This window comes from Akanthomyces muscarius, chromosome 2, assembly GCF_028009165.1.
Source record: "Akanthomyces muscarius strain Ve6 chromosome 2, whole genome shotgun sequence".
Lineage (NCBI taxonomy): Eukaryota > Fungi > Ascomycota > Sordariomycetes > Hypocreales > Cordycipitaceae > Akanthomyces > Akanthomyces muscarius.
In genome coordinates this window covers 2772660-2791667 of record NC_079242.1, presented here as the reverse complement: position 1 = coordinate 2791667, position 19008 = coordinate 2772660, and the positions used below count along the sequence as shown (strand labels likewise).

Below are 19008 nucleotides of genomic sequence, written 5' to 3'. Positions count from 1 at the left end.
GACAAGATAAGGCGAGGAGCCAGAACAAAACCATCATAACCATCATAACCATCATAAACCAACATAGAAAAGGTCTAAAAAGTGAATGAACGTCCAGAACAACGCCCTCCCTGAGAATTTCCAATTGATTGCTTCCCTCAAAGCAGAAAAGGAAATTCCATAGAGAAGAAAAAGCCAGACAAAAGGTTAAATAATCGCAAAGCATGTGAATCCTCCAATTGACAAGCATCGCTTTTTTTTGGTGTACATGCTGACACGTGTGTGTGTCTGCATGTACGCGTGTAGACTCCGTGTCTATTTCCTGTTCGCGCGTAGGATGTTGCGGTCGTCGACGCTGCGGCGAGATAGTGAGTTGAGGCTGCGCCACAACAGCCTCTTACTCACTCCATTCCGGCGACCATCCTAGATTCGAACTCCCGCGGCTAAACTCTCGCGGGTTATACTCTTGGCGGGCATATCCCATGGCTTCGGCCCGTACGCGATCCGCCCGTATCTTGGCACTGCCACGGTGCGAGGATCGGCACCCGTGGGCCCTGCCCTTTCCTTTGGGGCATTGCTTTGGGACGCTGCTGACCCAAGCGCCAATATCGGTGGCGGGCGGCGGGGTGTTGGCGTGGCGAGAGCATCGGTGGGACGAGCACCCTCTCTCTCCTTTCGAGCATTGCTTGATGCCGTCGACCCAACCGCCAATGTGCGACTCGGCCGCTTCGGGGTCGCGGCGGTTTGCGTGAGCCCACTGCAGGCCGTGTGCGAACTGCTCTTGGCGGGTTTGGTTGGGTGCGGCGCGCACAGGGCGAACGTTGCGGTGCTCGGACTGGCTGCCGGCGGTCTTGGAACTGCAGCAACCCATTTTTGATGAGATTTGTTTGTGAGTTGTGATTTTGGTCGTGGTTGTATGTCCCCTTCTTGCTGAAGCGATTGGCTGTTGGTTGTGGGTTGTTTGTGGGTGTTGACAAGGTTGGTAACGGCCGATTGCTTTGAGAAGAGGAAGATACAAGAGAAGAGTTTCTTGCTTGAGACTGTTTGTGGGTGGTCAACAGACCAAGAAGTAGTTTGTATGTGGTTGCTGTGTCGGATGAGGAACTTCTTTCCAAAGGGTCGGGGGAAGGGCGTCCTTTTATAGACGATAGCAAGATGGCGAGTCTTCTCGTTCTCTTGCACATGGATTAGACTTTTGCGGCGCAAATACATGCTCAACTTTGTTGTTAAGTACTCCGAGGTCTTTTGAAGATATATTTACGCTGCAAGCTGTACTCTCAAAATGTAGAGTGTCAGCCACGGGCCTGACCAAAATGAAAATTTACCTTTGGGCGCCTCTTGTAAGTTTTCCGCCTCAACTGAGAACTCCTCGCGCGGGCAGAAATGCAGCCATATTTGTACATCGCGATCTTGACTGTGTCTTATTGTTTAAACTGGACGGCTCTGTGTCTGAATCTTCTGCCCGACTGGCCAGTCGCCTACAGGTGCAGACTGCATACTGTGAAGGGCGCTCTCATGGCAGTCATCTTTTGCAATTGAGCTATAGAATGGGACACCAGGAAGCAAGTGGAGAGTCTTTTGCCAGAGAGGCTGCCTTGGATCGAAGATCTTCAAGTGCTGCTCTCATCAAAGTGACATTTTGCACGCTACAATAATGAGCCACCAAGAAGTGCCAAGAGTGCAATGAGACTGGGAAAACACAGCGTAGCTGATCATGTCTAGCCTTAAAAAAATACATTCTGATTATCATGAGAATGGAGAGTCAGCAAGTTTCTAAGAGCAAAACGTGAGAGTTGTACAGCGTCGTCTATTCCGACTCGACTAGTGGGTGCTACGTACTGTCCTCGACGAATGTCAGACTAAAAAGGCATTGCGAAACAGCATTCAAGAAGAAGAAATATTAGATTGGTTTACGAGCCTTTAAGCGCCGCAATTTCTGTGCCAGAAACTTTTCTTTCCTTTCGTTGTAAAAATCCGCAAATTGATGCTGAAACTGCAGCTGGCTGACTGCCTGGCATCCACGCCACTTTTTCTTAAGCTTCGTGGGCGGCCCTGCCGTGGCTTGCTCTTTTGCTCAAAGTTCATATGAATTTGATTTTGCATGAAAAACTCATTCCAGGCTGACAGAATTGGCTTTCTTTGCTCGTTGATTCCATGACAGTGATGAAATTCATTGTCATCTGCGCTGGACCAAAAGGGAAATAGTCCACGGCTACGACTTGACTCACTCCCCAGTGACTCACCAGCGTGGCTGCGCCAACCCCAAGATTGCTTGCTCAGCAACTCAAGGGTGCGCTTCCACCCAGGAGGTGGCAAATAGGAGATGAGATCTTAGTTGTCGGATTTTAACATAAAAGGGCGTCTCTTCTCGCTTTTATCAAATTGCTCCCCACTCTGTAGTTAAACGATAGTTTTTTCGCTCGCATCTTTGCCACCTCGGCTTACACGAAAAGGCTGTCGCTTGATGACTTCAAAGCCATCCTCTCACCACCACAAACTCAAACTTACCACCACCAAAAGTCATTTTAACATGGAGACTCTTCCATCCTCTGCCACCGAGCACCGCCATCTCCCCCACGCCCGCGGCAACCCCTCCAAGTCCTCCTCCGACCCGTGGCAGTCGCACCGGCACCAGGTCCGCGCCATCGCCAAGAAGCTCGCCGCGGCCGACGATCCTTTTACATGCCAGAAGCTAAGCTTCATGTGCGCTCTGAATGGTGGGCTCGCCGCCGACGCCGCTACGCCCTGCCCGGCCTTCACCCACAAGCACGCCAGCGTGCGCACCCACCACTTTGAGCTGCAGCTGCAGGGCGGCGCAGGCAAGGGCGGCGAGCTGCTCGGCATCGCATCCAGCTCAATGCTTGATTCGAGACCCGTGGCCGCCGCGGCCGCGGCCTCGACCAGCATCTACCCAGGACAGCGGGGTGGAGGTGCGCGCCGCACGTTCAAGCGCGATCGCTACACGCCGGCCGATCTGGACGACGACGTGACGCTCGCCAAGAGCAAGGTGCCCATGCCGTGCGACGACAATAGCCAGAACACGGTGAGGGCGGCTGCCTCGCCCGCTCCCACATCATCGTCCAACGTGCAGACGGAATCTGTCGCTGCCGTCGCTGACAAGGCCGAGGTGGCGGCGCTCTACGAGACGGGCCTGCTCTACAAGGACGCAAGCCCACGCGGCCGTGGTGTCACCCTCGACAGCATCGCGCATGATGAGCCGACATACGTGATGCGCTCCGCCAAGCCGCGGGCGCGAAAGCAGCACGGTGGTCGCCCGCGCGGCACCGCGGCGCTGTCAGACCTGGACCTTGCTCTAAATCTTTCCTTCTCCGACCTGGGCGACGAGGAGAGCGTGGTACAGTACCTCATGGCGCTGACGGCGTCCGAGGCGGATGCGGCCGACGCGAGCTCGACGCTCAGCTCGCCGACGCTACGAGCGCTTCAGGGGATGGATGACGCTTCGTCAGAGGCTTGGGTGGTGCTCGACAACAAGAGTGCCTGAGTTTGTCTAGAGGTCCATCGTCTCCTTGAATACTAGCGTTGAAGTTTTTGTGATTTTCATTTTGATAGCTTTGCATAGCAGGTTCTTCATCTCCTGGCGTTCAAACGTACCAGGAATAGGGCCAGCGAGGCATGCGGTCGATGCATTCGCCGCCTCATAGTTATGAATTATATCACCGATTGCTTTTCAAGCATTTCACATCTCGTCCCATGACCAACCTAGCGAGAACATGTCATATTCATATGGCTAGTCTAATATAGATTGCTCGCGAGTGATATATATGTGTTTTTTTTTTCCTTTAGCTTCGTTTTACTCATTTGTACCGTCTTACTTCTGGGGCTCCTCGGCAACGTAGTGCAGGTAAGCGCCGAGCAGCTTGATGCCCTCAATGTAGTTGCGCTTGTCGAGCTTCTCGTTGATGGAGTGAGCGCCATCCGTGGAGCTGCCCATGGGCAGGAGGAGGACATTCTTGCCGGTAGCCTCTTCAAAGGTGAGAGTGACGGGGATGCTGCCACCCTCGCGGGTGAAGTCGGGCTCGACGCCCCAGACGCGCTCGACGGCCTTGGCGGCGGCGGAAAAGTTCCAGTGCTTGGGCGAGGCGACCCACCACTTGCCGGCGTGCATGCACTCGACCTTGAGGGTGTTCTTGCTGTTGAGCTTGGCAAACTCGTCCTGGACATACTTGATGACGGCAGCGTTGGTCTTGTCAATGTCCATGTCGGGGACGGTGCGGATGGAGAACTTGCCAATGACCTTGGCGGGGATGACGGTCTTGGCGCCGGGGGAGGCAAAGGCGCCCTCGATGCCGTGGAGGGACAGGGACGGGTAGCGCCAGCGGGCCATGAGGGTGGGCTTCTCGGTCTCGTGGATGGTGGTCTTGCTGCCGAGGGACTCGTGCAGGTTGGCCATGGTAAAGGCAATGGAGTTGTAGAGGGACTCCTCGTCAGCGGTGACGGGGGCGACCTGCTCCGAGATGCCGGGGACGAGGATGTTGCCCTTGCTGTCGACGAGCTTGCTGAAGATGTGGGAGACGTCGGTCATGGGCTCGTGGGCCTGGCCGCCAAAGACGCCGCTGTGGAGATCGGCGCCAGGGCCGGAGACCTCGACGGAGTAGTAGTTGCAGCCGCGGAGGCCGTAGGTCAGGCAGGGCTTCTCGGTGCCGAGCCAGTAGTTGTCGGAGATGCAGATGGCGTCGGTGTCGGCAAAGTACTTGCCGGCCTCGGCGCGGATGAAGTCGTCGAGGCCCTCGGAGCCGTACTCCTCCATGCCCTCGAAGCACATGAGCAGGTTGACGGGGAAGTCGACGCCGGCCTTTTGGTGGGCCTCGATGGCGTTGAGCCAGCCGAGGACGGGGCCCTTGTCGTCGGTCGAGCCGCGGCCAAACATGCGGCCCTTGTCGTCGACGGTCAGGTCAAAGGGCTCGGTGGCCCAGCCGTCGCTCTTGTCGGCGGGCTGGACGTCGTAGTGGCCGTAGACGAGGATGGTGCGCTTGGCCTTGTCGCGGCCGTAGCGGGCGACGACGACGGGCGGCAGCTCGAGGTGCTCCTTGTGCGGCTGCTTGCCGAGCGGGCGCAGCTCGACCTCGGCGCCGAGACCCTGGAGCTCGTCGGCGAGCCAGTGGCCCATGCGGACGACGTCCGGGCGGCGGGCATCCTCGGCCGAGATGGAGGGGATGGCGACGGCCTTGCGCAGACGCTCAATGAAGGCGTCGCTGAGGTCGTCGACCTGCTTGAAGTATCCGTCGAGGCTGGGCGCCATTTTCTGTGCCTGGTGCGCGCGGATGGAGTCTGTGAGGTATGATCGGCGGGAGGGCGAGAACGGTGTCTGAAACGGCAAGCTTTTCGGTACAGACAGCAACGGTCGAGCGGTGGTGGTGGTGATGTGGCGGGAGAGAGGTTGAGCTTGACGACAGCGAGGCACAGCAATGCGTGCAAGTCGAGTGCGGGGCATGTCGCCCTACCTTTTTTTCGGCGCTGACGAGTGATGCAAGTTGGATTTGGATTTCGCTGCAGATGGCGGGGCAGAGACGGTTATCGACGGCAGCACGCCCAATGAACGAACGCCAGCTTTGCAACGTTAGAGGACTTTTGACCAATTTTCTCCAGAGCCGTCTTCTGGGTGCTCCTCTTTGGCGCAGTGTTAGCCTGACAACCGCAGGCCTTTTGTCCTCGCCTCTGTGGTATTGCGTCTCCACGCCCCCGCCGCCAACACCCCGCCAGCTCCTCTCTGTATCGACTAACTAATTAGTTCGTCTCCGAGAAGCGAGAAAAGAAAATGCTACCGAACCCTCCGAGTGGAAACAAGGGCAACTCAAGAGCTGCATTGCCCACAGCGGTTGTTGATGCGGATCATGGACCCGACGCTGCGCAAGTCACTCCCGCCGCCGCGGCCAGCGGTCCAGCCTACGTCAGGCCCTTCGTCCGCGCTCTACTCTTCAATCTGGCCTCGTTTATCCTCCCGGCCCTCTACAACACCCTCTCCAAGCTGTGGGTAGCTCGCATCGATGTTTCCCTCGTCGCCACTACCGACACGTACACCTACATTGGCGTCATGGTCGAAATCATCAACGAGGGGCTCCCTCGCGCTTGCCTGGGTCATCATCGGCGACAAGACCTCGCGGAGTCTGGCCCAACGCCTGGCCCTCGCGCACACCCTGATTCTCATACAGTCTGTCCTCGGCCTTGTGATGAGTGTCGCGTTTGCGGCTGCCGCCCCGACCTTTGCCAGGTCATTTGTTCCAGGCCAGATCCGAAATGTGGGTGTCTCCTACGTGCAAATTACCGCCTTTACGGCGTTGAGCAGCACCGTCGAGGTGGCCGTATCCTCCGCGACCAGGGCACTGGACCGACCGGACGTTCCCTTCATCATCAGCAGTGTCAAACTTGCCGTCAATATCGTTCTTGATCTTTTGGTTGTGTCGCCATTTCACGTCGGACACCACAAACCCACGGTGCTGCATCAAGCCGCCATCCTGCTTGCTTGCAACCTCGTATCTGCCTTGGTCGGCGTCTTGTACTTCATCTGGCGCAACTCTTTCGTCGCCTCCAGAATTCATAGCTGTGGTCAGGAATCAACCCGCCCCAACCCCCGACTCTTGCTTGTATTGGCGCGCCCTGGTCTTTTTACCTTTATTGAATCCGCAATTAGAAATATCCTGTACCTCTGGCTCGTCGCCAACATTGTCTCCATGGGATCTACGTACGCCACGGCCTGGGGCGCGTTTAATACAATCCGTTGGGGTCTGATTATGGTACCGGTTCAGGCCCTGGAGCAAACCTCGCTCACCTTCACTGGTCATTTATGGGGAGCCTTTAGACACAGTATTGGGACGTCGACTTTGCAGCCTGTCGTCAATGACCTCCGTACAATTTTGCCTATAATGCGGCCTGCTGCAGCATCTATCCTACTTGCCCTCATTTTCGAAGTGCCCGTGTGCTTGTTCCTGTCTTTCTTTGGCGCCCGGCCTTTCGCACGATACCTCTCTGGCTCGGATGAGGTCGCCGACGTTACAGCCATGATGTGGCGCACTATCGATTGGTGCTATATCTTCTATGCCATGTCCACGCAAATGGCCACTATTCTACTGGCAACGAGACCGCGCTGGTATCTGTGGCAGAGCTTGGTGAGCAACCTGCTCTATGTGCTGCCATGGGCGATAGTGTGCCAGACTGCCAACCTAGATGCAGATCGGGCTTGGGCGTATCACTCTTTTGTTTTTGGCGGCAGTTTGGTATTCAGCTTCGTCGATATTCTACTTGTCAATGGTCTCTGGGTCTGGGCATTGCAGACTGGCAGGATGAGACTAGAGCCCCTCAAGACATAAGTAGCTGACGAGTGTGACGCGACCTGGCAATTTTTTCCGCGTTGGAGATTTGCTGATAAATGACGATTTGCAAATGACTCATCCCAGGAGGAAAACTGCTATAAAATTGGCCCCCGCGAACATGTATGATATTTATATGGAGGGACACTGCTACTCAAAAACATAGTCAAATGGCCCGCGAGTGCGCCTGAAAGTGTCGTCCAACCTTGTAACATCACATGGGCTAGCCCCTCGTCCGCCTCCGTTGGTCGGTAAGCGCTCCCAAGCAGCATCTGCCTCCCGCTCTGTAGTGTGCTGCTTCGTATCGTGATCGGTGACAGAGGTTCGCAGCTCGATCATTTTCTGTATCAAGTGGCTGACAGCATTACCGCAGTCCCCTGGTTCACTGGTCTCCGTGACTGACTGAAGTTTTTTAATGATACAATCGAGAATCTCCGGCATGTGAACGCGTGCGCGCACAGTCTCTCTGTCCCATCCCTGATCCTCGATGGTGTGTGTAAGATGATGCAAGAATGCGACGCTCTGAGCAAGCTGTGACCATTGCAGAAAAGACATGTGGCAAAACTTGCCCGAATCCCAGTCTAAAAGCGCCAGTACACAATTTCTACTCGATTGTAGACACTGCCAGAGGTTGATGATTTGATCGCTGCGCGCCGTTTTAGTTTTCGAAGCGTCGTCCACTATACTCTCGCCCGCTGACATGCTGGCCAACATTCTTTCAAATTGGTTGGTCATTACAGGGACGGTCGAGGAGATGGCGTGTGTAATTTTACCGAGTTGTGACTCGGTCGAGTACACCTGCGCCATCACCATCCGTCTATCTGCCACTTGCGGCGGCAGCGCAGAACCAAGCCCCTGCAGCTCGCTCCGCAGCGACATAAGAGACACGATGCCTGGCGATGTAGCCGCCTCGCCAATAGAGTTTTGATGCTTCATTTTCTGCCGTAGAAGGACCTGTGACGCTTTTTCGCCTACTAGTTGTAATCGAATCAGCAAAGAGAACTCCCCGTCGGAGGGGCAATCCTTATTGGCGCGAATAGCTGCCAGGCTTTCTTCCATCTGCGTTGTCCACTGAAAAGTATTTATGCGACCAAAATAAGTTGAAACAGCGGAATTGAGCACAAAACACCCCAAAATAGCGCGCCGTCTGTCCAGGAAGAAGTCGTGCCGTGTTGTGGCGCTTGCGTCTCGCGGTCCATCATGCCCAAACAGTTGCGCCGCTGGTTCCATCAGACTTCCAGAGTCGGCATAATCGGACTGGATTATCTCGGTGGCTAGAGATACTGCCTGTGTCGTGAGACGCGGCATACTATCGTTATAGAAGATGTGGTCATATCCCCAAGTCAAATATGTCAAGATGGCTAGCAGAAGGCCTATCCTCTTCATATTCGTAGGCGTGTGGTCAAAGTCCAGAAGCGATTCGCATATTAACCTCTTCATAATTCGGCCTCTTCCACCTTTTCCTGCTGATGCTGACGCGACAAAGACTACGGCGCTGAAGAGTACGGGCCATTCCGTTTCCAAAGTCTGGGCCGTGATTGTGTTGGGGAGGTGCATGAAAGGGAAACTGGGCAGCATCTGCGAGCGGAACTTGTCCAAAAGATAATCGTTCTGAAATTCGTGTCTCGCCGTTTCGTCTGCCTCGAGGTCTCCGAGATCATTCTGATCGTCTGTGTTAATATCCACCTCGATGCTGGGCATGACGAGCTCATCTGTCATCAATGCGCGAGCTAGTCCAGCCGAGTCTGCTCCGCCAGGCGACTGGAGCTGCGTTAAAAGGCTATTGACCTTGCTCTCGAGTTCTGCAATCCGGGACGTGGACGTGTCGAATTTTTTCTCGACGCCACGCTGCCGAATTGAATCCGATGGCTGGCACGGTTTACGGAGACGTTGACATCTTCGGCACGCGTTGGTCTCCGCCGCGCCAGACACTGCAACACATTTGCTTTTTGCTTTGAAGCAATTCGAGCAAGCCAATCCGTAGGGACCTGCGTGACTTGGTCCTCGCCTTTTCATAGTTTTTCGCTGCCCATGACCATTCTGCTGCTGTGTCTGTGTCTTGGTAGAGCCGCCCATTGAGGCTGCGAATGCGCTGTGCTTGTTTGCAGTGGTTAGCTTCCCCCGTCGCCGGGAAGGTGCAGATACAGACAGACTATGCATATACATACTCTTTGGAAGACAGGCTGCCACGTGCCGTAGAAGAACAAGGTTGTTCTCTTCTGCAGCCATATCGGTGCGGAGTGCACCTGCAGCCCCGGGTCCGTAGAATTTGTCTGGCGGCTGCAAAAGAAAAGCTTCAAATCTATGTACCCACCATAAATATTCGAATCTGCTCATCAAGCTCTGGTGACTATGTATCCTTTTCTTTCTATAGAAGTTTGGGACCCTACGAGTTGCGCTTTCCGTTGCGAGCCTGGATTGGTAATGGGACGGAGTTAGACGGTGTTTATCTAGTCGGAGTCCGGTCCGTAGCCGGACACTACGGAGCAGATATCCGAAGCTAGCTGGTAATTTGTTTATGCATTTGCTATTCCCTTTTATATCATATTATCAAATAGTTCCATGCGTTCAACCTTTTTTCCCCCATCTCAAGTTGTACCTTTTTCAAGGTTCTGCTCTGGCGCTTGTCTGTGAGCCTTCCAGGGCGTGCTAGCAACCTCGACTAGCTCAACATTATTTGGATACTGAAAGCTTAGCATCGCATCTTCCAACCCTCAAAAAGTAGAAACGTCATCAAGACTTCGCGGTCAGCCGCAGTTTGCTGATGATAGCTAACATTTCGCGACGACCTCTGTATTGAGTTGTATAAGATACCTGCAGTGGGGCATTTGTAACTCATGAGCACATGGCTAGCTGTCTAGGAGAAGCTGAGCCAAAATCATGCAATCACTCGCGAGAAGAATATCAAGGCCACATGGATTAGCTAGCATATTTAGTGTTTATTTTTTCAGAGATTCTAAAACATTATTCCCTGTCTTTTCCTCGAGCTAAGTTAAGTATTGAGACCACCACCAACATAACTAGATGCTGTGTGTTTCCTTGCTCTGCCACCTTACGGTTGTGACAGCTCAACTCGGCGGGCTCCTTTACTGCTTCGTCGTCAGGATACTACTTTCAAAGCCACTTCTGCTTGTTGGCCTCGACAAAGGCCTTCCATGTCGTGGGTTTAGCGTCCAGAAGCCCGTGGCTCTCGGACAGGTCAGCACCGGCGTAGTATCCAGGATCTTCAAGCAGCTGCATATTCTCGAGGAGCTCCTGCGCGTGGGCAGGTGGCAGGAAAGACTTGAAGACATCGGCGGGAGCTGAGAAGAAGTTGGTGGGCTTGCCAAGCACCTCGGAGAACTCAGAGACCAGAGTATCGGGGGTGACATAGTCGGTGGCAGCCAGGATTCGCTTGCCACTTGGGGACTCTTGCTTCAAGGCCGCCTTCACGAAGAGTCCAGTATCCTGCGCCGTATCAAAGATAGGGATCTTAGCCTTGTCGCCCGAGACGGGCAAGCTCAAGGTGTAAGATCCATCCTCGTTCTTCTTAATCATGCTGAGAAAATTTTCCATGTAAAATCCGGGCATGAAAAAGGTAGCGGGGACGCCGCTCTGCCGGATGTACTGCTCAATCTTGGCCTTGCTGTCAAAGTGGGTGACGCCGGGGAGGCGGCCCTTGCTAGCTTCGGTGACGTCGATGAGAGTCGAGGCAATGATGTGCTTAACTCCGGCAGCTTTGGCAGCATCGGTGACAGCCTTGCCCTGCGCGAACTCGGTGTCAGCCGAAGCTGTCTCCCAAAAGTTGGTGACGAGGAAGACGCTGTGAGCACCGTTGACCGCCGGTGCAGCAGCATCCACAGAGGACATATCGGCCTGTTAATAATAATGTCAGCACTTTGTCTTCATAGCGCCTCAGCAACAGTAACATGTTGCTTCCTGCCTTGCACTTACCACTACGACTTCAACTCCCTGGTCTGCCAGAGCCTTGGCGGCGGGCTTGGAAGCATCGCGGGTGACGCCGCGGACCTTGAACTTCTTGGACAGGACAGGATCGGCGAGGACAGCGCGAATGACGGAGCCGCCCTGCTTGCCAGTGGCGCCAAACACGGTAAGGACTTGCGACATGATTGCTGTGGTGTTGGTATTATTCTTGCGTTCTTTGAGGTTGAGAGTGAATTGTTGAGGGCGACCAATGCGTAATATAGAAATGGTCAAGTGCAGTATTAATTAATGTTTGCGCGAAGAGTGTTTAGTTGATGAGTGGATGAATCAATAAAGGCGTTCTGAGTTGATGAGTTGATGAGTTTATTATGGCAGCAGAGAAGGTAGAACTTTATATATAGGCAGAGAGGGGTAAATGCGACTACAGCCTCACACACAGTCAAGGAGTGGCGCGGCACATAAGCTTTGCTTATCAAACAAGAGAGAGAATCGTATCGAAAATGCCAAATGAAATGAGCCCCCTAGCAAAGTAAAGCAATAATCACATACCAGGTTGCATATGCGGATGCTCTGTCGTCGTCGCACTGGTAGGTGTAGGGTTACCAACTGATTATCAAGCCATCATTAATCACGTAAAATAAGCATATAGGCTCGGTAATCTCAGGCCTCGCGCTGTCGGCCTTGCGATTAGATCGTCTTGCGAGTCCACTTTCTCCGCCCTTCTCCGCCATTTGCAGTCGCTCGGTTTCGCGTGGTTTATCTGTCTGGCTTTGCGTGCCATGTTTTTATTAGTTTCGCGCTCTACTCGCCCCCGATCCTTCGCGCTTTCGCGATTTAGCACACAGCCGGCATCCGGAGGCTCTGGTCCGGAACTAGCGCCGCTACAATACATCGTCCGACAACTTTCAGGGAATAGTTGTATGCTATATCATCATATGGGATGCGAGCATTCGGTCTTTGGTTTTGTTTCGTCTTCTTTTCTCGCCCTTCCCTTTTTCTTTTTCTTGTTCTTTTGCGAAGGCTTTGCCTTTTGAGTTCTGCGTTTGAGTTGCTACAATCGTGAGCCGATGCTCACTCGCGGCAGCACCAGCAGCACCCTCGGAGATGGCTTTTCTCTGTACGTAGAAATGACTGGACACTCAGCTCTTGTCTCCTTCGCCCAGAAAAGTAAGCAAGATATTGAAACACGCTTGTTAACCATTATTTTCTTGAGTGTGCTTGGTGCCGGGTAGGTCGTCGTGACGGCGCTCTACGGGGCTTCCTAGTTCGGCGAGCGCCGGTCGGATTAAAGTACACCCGATCCGGACTCTTCTCCTGTACGAGTTCCCCGTCTTTAATTTGCCCGCCGCGCCCGTCTCCTCGCCTCCTCACTTTGTCTTCATCCTCATTCACCCCAACCTGCGCCTCTCCATCTTCCTTTCATCGACCGAACTGCGGAGGCATCCGAAACGACACGGCCGGCAGCTACAGTCACCTTTATCCTTCTTTTTATACCCTTTTCTCGTAGCTTTCCGATACCCGCGCCCAACTTACCCGTTCGTGGGTTCGTGATCTGCCGAAACGTCGCTCAGTTTTTGCTGCGTCACTCAAACCGGCATACGCTGCTTTGCATCCGCAAACGATTCGATAGATACTGGGAAATAGCTAACAAGGTGCTCACTGGTGCCAGAGGTTTCGTTGTTTTGATAGTGAGGAGGAATCTGGGACTGTTCGTTTTCCTACTGGCTTCGGCCAAGTGTACTCATCAGCGTGCCCATTCTCCCTTCCATTTGTCTCTCTTTTCAAGTACAATCAATTTATTATTTCCATTTGACCTGAAAAGGCGATTGAGTGCAAGAAAGGATCAATCAAAGAAACAAAGAAAAATTATTCCCTTGCCACACACACACTGATCTCGCTACGAACAAAGGATCAATAGCCATATCTGATCTCAACGCGCCAACATCATCGGAAACAACTCGACCTGGAAGTACCAGTTCAACCAACACAGAAAAATGGCTTCTTCAGTCTTCTTCAAGTTCAAGTCGCAAAAGGAGCCTACGAGGGTGGAGTTCGATGGCACTGGAATCTCGGTATTCGAACTCAAGCGCGAAATCATCATCAAGAGTGGTCTGGGTGACGGCACGGACTTTGACCTCTTGATCTACACAGATGATAACAGCGAAGGTAGGCCTCCCCCCCTATTTCGTCGTGAGCTGAGAGCTAACCCATAACAGTCTATGATGATGATACGACAATTATTCCCCGATCGACCACAGTCATTGCCCGACGCCAGCCAGCGGCAAAGCCCGGTGCAGGTAGAGCGGCTCGATATGTCACTGGCAAGATGCCCATCGCGGCCAAGAATGCTGGGCGGAAAGAGCAGACTGTCAAAGTCTCGACATCCAAGACGTCGGGTACTGCCATCAACCAGATGAACAATGCCATGACAGAGGAGGAAAAAATGGCTGCCATGTTTGCTGCTCAGACGGAACAATGGTCAGCTCAGCAGGAAGAGCTCTCTCAGTAAGTTAAACCCAACAGGCATAATATACGACGACAAATGCTAACCATACATAGCCAAGCTCCTGTATTCAAACCTGGTGCCAAGCGACCGGTCAATGTGCCTGACCACGAGCCGCCAAACGGATACATTTGCTATCGTTGCGGCAACAAAGGCCACTGGATCCAAAGCTGTCCCACAAATGATGACCCCGAATTTGATAACAGACCCCGAGTGAAGCGCACCACGGGTATTCCGCGCTCGTTTCTGCAAAAAGTTGACAAGTCTGACATTCTGGCTCAGTCAGAGGGCGACGAGTCAAAGAGACCATCCGGGATCATGGTGAACGCCGAGGGCGAATTTGTCATTGCGGAGCCTGATAAGGCGTCGTGGGAAAAGTACCAAGCCAAAGCTGCCAAGTCGGCTTCGGCTTCCAAGGAGACTGAATCTGCCGATAAGGAGATCCAGGAGCGTGGCTTAGAGTGTTCTATTGATAAGAGGATGTTCATAGACCCAACGAAGACGCCCTGTTGCCAAAAGACATTCTGTAACGACTGCATCAGCAATGCTCTTATGGACAGTGACTTCATCTGCCCTGCCTGCCAAACAGAAGGCGTTCTTCTGGACGACTTGCAACCTGATGAGGAAGCTTCCAAGAAGATCCGAGAATATCTAAAGGAGAAAGAGGCTGCCAAAGCAAATCCACCGGCAGCCGCCTCACCAAAGGATGAATCGAAGACCGACGAGAAGGAGGCAGACGCGACACCGGGAGAAGTGGAAACAGCCGGGACGCCTGCTGATACCGAGGCTAAGCCAGAGTCTCAGGACGGTGAAAAGTCGGACGCTCAGCCAGAGTCACCTTCATCGGAAAAGGCCAAGTCGCCAAAGCAGGCCGAATCGGAAACCGAAAAGTCAGAAGAGAGCGACAAAGACAAAAAACAAGTTGCTCTTGGACAGAAGCGACCTGCTGACGAGCTACTTGAGAACCCGAAAATTCCCAAAGGACCTCGTGCCATGCAAAACCAACAGAACATGAACAACATGATGAATGGAGGTATGAACGGCATGAACGGTATGAGTGGCATGGGCGGCATGAACGGCATGAACGGCATGAATGGCATGAACGGTATGAACGGCATGAACGGTATGAACGGCATGAACATGAATATGATGTTCAATGGCATGGGGGGAATGATGCCCAACATGATGGGTATGCCAAACATGATGAACATGGGTATGCCTGCGCCGCCGATGATGCCCATGATGGGAATGCCAAACATGATGCCTATGCAAGGATTCAATGGTCCGAATAATGGTTTTGGTGACGGTGGCTGGGGAATGAACATGAATGGCATGGGCAATATGGCCATGGGAGGGAATATGGGCAACATGAATGGTGGATTCCAGAACGGAGGCAATGGCTTCCAGCAGCATGGCGGCAACGGAGGAGGCGAAGACGATGCCTACATGCGCAAACCCATGAACCCGCATCGGCAGCAAAACAAGCAGCGCCGCGTACGCCCAAGCGACTACAGAGAGCTCTAGAGGAGCTACTGAGTCTGCTGGTGCGTTTCTGGCGACACATGGCGTTTTCTCTTCTTTTGATTTCTTCAAACAAACACACATAAACATCAGCGCATAGGGAGGAGCATGGCGTTTTCTGGGATTTCTCTTTTTGGATGGGCTAGCCTAGGTAGTGGAAGCGGTGCGGGCCATTACAGTGGCGGCCGCTGTACCGATGCAAGTTGTTGAACCGAGAGAGATGCACATTACTCTCGAGCATGTACTTGTTCAATCATCAGAAAGACGATGAATAAAACAACCTTTACACAAGATAAGAAATGCTACAAAAAAAAGCAGTACTTCATATTTGTTTTGCCAGATAGTTTCGTGTACTTTGAATTGACTGCTTTCTATCAACCTACTTCCCCTCATGCTATGTGAAATGTCTGGCCTCTTTCTCTCATAAAACGACTACCCGGATAGAGCCAACTCCCCAACGTAAAGAACCCATATATTTTCTAACATTTCTTTATTTTCGTGTCCATTCATAAATATTCATGTCCAAATTGCACACAAGCTGCCCACGACTACTGCGGTGGCACGTAGGGGTGGACGAGCATCTCGCTAAACTTTTCCAGCTTGTCCTTGCCGCGGACCTCGTCGACGAGGAGGGGCATCTTGACGACGTTGAAGTCCTCTGCGTAGAGCTCCTCGTACTGGTCGAGGTACTTTGTCTGCATCTTGCGGCGGGCGTTGCACTGGTCGCAGCCGGAGCCGGCCTTTGGGAAGAGCAGCTGGTTGACGACGATGGAGCGGGTGTCGATGCCGTAGCCGGTGAGCTCCTGGATCATGCGCTCCGTCTCGTAGAGGCTGAGGAACTCGGCGATGCAGACGCAGACGAACGTGGTGAGGTCGGCGTCCTTGAACTGGGTGTTGACCTCGGCAATCGTCTCGCGCAGCGACTCGAGCTTCTCCATCATGTCGTTGAGGTTCTGGCCGTTGGGCAGCTGGCCGCCGGCGCCAAGAAAGCCGTTGAGAAGCGGGCCGTACTGCGAGGAGAGCTGAGAGACCTTTGCCAGGGCTTTTTCGAGGACCGAGGGGAACTGGAGGAAGCGCAGGGTGTGGCCGGTGGGGGCCGTGTCGAAGACGATGGTCTCGTAGGAGAGCGACTTGACCTGCTTGAGGACCTCGGCAAAGGACATGGCCTCGTCGATGCCGGGGATCTAAGACGAGCGAAACAGTTAGTACGGCGGGGTCCAGTCTTGGGGGGGAGATGGGGAGAGAGTGGGAGAAGGCATACAGCAAATGCGAGATCCTGCATCATGCCACCCATGCCGCCGCCCATGGCATTGACGTCGTCCTGCTCGGCCTGGCCGGCCAGCAGGTCCTGCATGCTGCCGTTGGGGTCAATCTCCATGGCGCTGAGATTGTCGAAGCCGTTGACGAGGCGGGCCTCCTTGCCGAACTTCTGGGAAAAGGCGTCGGAGAGGTTGTGGGCGGGGTCGGTCGAGATGAGCAGGACGGAGCGGCGGACCTTGGCGAGCTGGATGGCGAGCGAGCACGACGTCGTCGTCTTGCCGACGCCGCCCTTGCCGCCGACAAAGATCCAGCGCAGGGAGCGCTGGTCGAGCAGCGACTGCAGCGAGGGCTCGAGGGCGTCGTCGGCCGAGATGACTGCGGAGGACATGGTGGCGGGGGAAGGGGGCGCTGCGTCGGAGCGGGCCAGTTGTTGACGGAAGAGAGAGGGATTGCGGGCGCAGCTGGTCGAAAAGGAAGAGAAAAGAACTGCGATGGAAGGATGGGAGTGGAAGCGCGAGGAAGATGATCGCGAAGCTTTCGGTGACGTTTTGTGGGGTGGCGGAGGTTTTGCTGGCAGCTTGGTGCCTCGCGATTTGGAGGGGCAAAAAGGCGGTGCCTGTAGCCTGCCCCTCCAAGGCGACGACAAGACAAGCTTGCTCGCCAACATGGACAAAGGACTGCAACCATGGCAGTCAACAATTTTTTTAATAATGCTCAAAATTCAAAAGTTGAACCTGGCGCTCTCCTAGTTAATACATAATGTAACCCTCTTGCACAAAGTTGTTTTAAACCCCCCGTGTAAAATCTGCCTGTCCACCTCCTCACTTACACGCCTACCCGCTTTTCTTGAACAGCAGCAGCGTGCCGTCCATGATCATCCGCACCCGCTCCTCGCCCTCGGCCACGCCATTCTCACGCAGCACCGCCTCCATGTCCCTCCGCAGCACCCTCACCACATCGCGCTCCGTGCCCACGAGCTCTGCATTCGCCTCGCGCCAGCGCGTCACCGGGCTCATGGTGCTCGCCGCCGCCTCAATCACGTCCAGGCCCACCGGGCGGTCGCCGCCGCGGACAAACGGCTTGTCGTACGCAATGTCCCACTCGCGGCGCTCAAACGCACCTCTGTCGAACCCGCGCACCGGCGGGTCGGCCGTCCACGGCACCGGCAGGCTGCGGTAGCGGTCCCGGAACAGGAAGTTGCCCGGCAGGTAGTGCGGCAGCAGGTCGCGCGTGATGAAGCGCTGCAGCACCGCGTCGAGCGCCGCCGCGCCAGGCGTCGAAGGGTGCACGAGGCCCTCGCCGGGGATCCAGACGGCGACGGTCCCGCGTGGCCGGAGGACGCGGCGCGCGGCGCGCCAAAACGCCGGCATGTCGAACCAGTGCGCGGCGTTGGCGACGGTCACGAGGTCCACGCTGCCGTCGCGGATGGCGTGCCCCTCGTCGAGATCCGCGCCGAGCGACTCGGCAGACGATTGGTAAAAGGACAAGGGCTCGCCGGACCGGGTGGTGGCGCCCGCGGCGCGGCTGATCTCGTCGGCCTGCAGCGCCATGGACGGCGAGGCGTCGAGGCCGATGGCCTGCTGGAAGTGTGTCCCGAGGGCGCGGGTGACGTTGCCCGGTCCGCAGCCTACGTCGACCAGGGTTCCGTTCTTGCCACCCGACGAGGCATGGAACAGGAGGACGGCATCGTAGAGCGCCTGGCTGTAGTCCTGGCGATATTGAGCGTAGCGCTGTGCCTCTTCTGTGCTGTACTTTCTAAACGTTTCTTCTTTGGCAGCCGCAACGGCCATGGTGGTTTGAGTTTCGTCTACAAGACGCTTCTTTGTTGTTGCTACGGCCGTGTATGTCTGTAGTGCAGGGAGCGAGAGGATGGGCGACGATTACAGCCGCCATCCCCAGACATGGACACACGGTTTATATCAGTCTAATTCTGCTACGCTAGTCACTCAATAGCGTCAACTCTGGGAGGATAATGGCGAAGCCGGCCTCATTGTCCCCCAATGACGTGCCTCGAATGAGTATCCCCATACGGCGTCGCAGCCGAGGATTCCGGCCGTCGCGGACTCAATGCGGCGTAGCGCACCGCACCGGCGGATAGGTGACCTGCGCTAGCTAGCTACCAAGTTGCCGATTCGGCGGCAGCGCTGCGGCGACTGTCAAGTTGGCAGCCGTGGCTATTTTGTCCTCTTCCAAGGAGAAACTTGCCATCTGGCTAGGAGCGACGAGGTGGACGTCTATAGTCCCACCAAGGAACGGAGTGAGCACAGACTGCGCCGCGGATGGGTCGACCACAGAGCGAAAGCGAATTGGCCGTAGGTTGTCAGAATATGGATTCGCAAAAAAAGACACATTTATAATGGGTCGCGGGAAAAAAGGAAATGAGAAAAATGGAACGAAGAAAGAGAGTTGCTGGTAGTTGCAGTTTCAATGCTAGCGAAACGGCAAAAGGAGTGGACGTACGGATACCTCGGTATACAGTCGGCGACAAAAGCTTCT

At 54.5% G+C, this 19008-nt stretch overlaps 8 protein-coding genes across 9 annotated transcripts; 3 read left to right on the top strand and 5 right to left on the bottom strand.

The window, feature by feature from the left end:
- Positions 1–376: 376 nt before the first annotated feature.
- LMH87_004050 (uncharacterized protein) lies at positions 377–850 on the bottom strand (the record flags this gene model as incomplete). Its single annotated transcript, XM_056195214.1, has 1 exon — positions 377–850. One exon carries the CDS (start codon positions 848–850, stop codon positions 377–379), a length of 474 nt encoding a protein of 157 aa, XP_056048865.1.
- Positions 851–2443: 1593 nt separating this feature from the next.
- Positions 2444–3481, top strand: LMH87_004049 (uncharacterized protein; the record flags this gene model as incomplete). Of its 2 annotated transcripts, none has more annotated exons than XM_056195213.1 (1): positions 2444–3481. In XM_056195213.1, the coding sequence occupies one exon, from the start codon at positions 2444–2446 to the stop codon at positions 3479–3481; it is 1038 nt and encodes a 345-aa protein (XP_056048864.1). The 2 variants fall into 2 exon arrangements, with proteins under 2 accessions (XP_056048864.1, XP_056048863.1); XM_056195212.1 differs by having other exon boundaries at positions 3209–3481.
- A 327-nt stretch (positions 3482–3808) lies between these two features.
- On the bottom strand, positions 3809–5239 carry LMH87_004048 (uncharacterized protein; the record flags this gene model as incomplete). The annotated part of the gene is made up of 1 exon (XM_056195211.1): positions 3809–5239. One exon carries the CDS (start codon positions 5237–5239, stop codon positions 3809–3811), a length of 1431 nt encoding a protein of 476 aa, XP_056048862.1.
- A 745-nt stretch (positions 5240–5984) lies between these two features.
- LMH87_004047 (uncharacterized protein) lies at positions 5985–7304 on the top strand (the record flags this gene model as incomplete). Its single annotated transcript, XM_056195209.1, has 1 exon — positions 5985–7304. One exon carries the CDS (start codon positions 5985–5987, stop codon positions 7302–7304), a length of 1320 nt encoding a protein of 439 aa, XP_056048861.1.
- A 3114-nt stretch (positions 7305–10418) lies between these two features.
- On the bottom strand, positions 10419–11411 carry LMH87_004046 (uncharacterized protein; the record flags this gene model as incomplete). Its single annotated transcript, XM_056195208.1, has 2 exons — positions 10419–11159; positions 11238–11411. 2 exons carry the CDS (start codon positions 11409–11411, stop codon positions 10419–10421), a joined length of 915 nt encoding a protein of 304 aa, XP_056048860.1.
- Positions 11412–13222: 1811 nt separating this feature from the next.
- Positions 13223–15255, top strand: LMH87_004045 (uncharacterized protein; the record flags this gene model as incomplete). The annotated part of the gene is made up of 3 exons (XM_056195207.1): positions 13223–13394; positions 13445–13733; positions 13788–15255. 3 exons carry the CDS (start codon positions 13223–13225, stop codon positions 15253–15255), a joined length of 1929 nt encoding a protein of 642 aa, XP_056048859.1.
- Positions 15256–15800: 545 nt separating this feature from the next.
- On the bottom strand, positions 15801–16900 carry LMH87_004044 (uncharacterized protein; the record flags this gene model as incomplete). The annotated part of the gene is made up of 2 exons (XM_056195206.1): positions 15801–16436; positions 16514–16900. 2 exons carry the CDS (start codon positions 16898–16900, stop codon positions 15801–15803), a joined length of 1023 nt encoding a protein of 340 aa, XP_056048858.1.
- Positions 16901–17345: 445 nt separating this feature from the next.
- On the bottom strand, positions 17346–18302 carry LMH87_004043 (uncharacterized protein; the record flags this gene model as incomplete). Its single annotated transcript, XM_056195205.1, has 1 exon — positions 17346–18302. The coding sequence occupies one exon, from the start codon at positions 18300–18302 to the stop codon at positions 17346–17348; it is 957 nt and encodes a 318-aa protein (XP_056048857.1).
- Between the last annotated feature and the right edge of the window lie 706 nt (positions 18303–19008).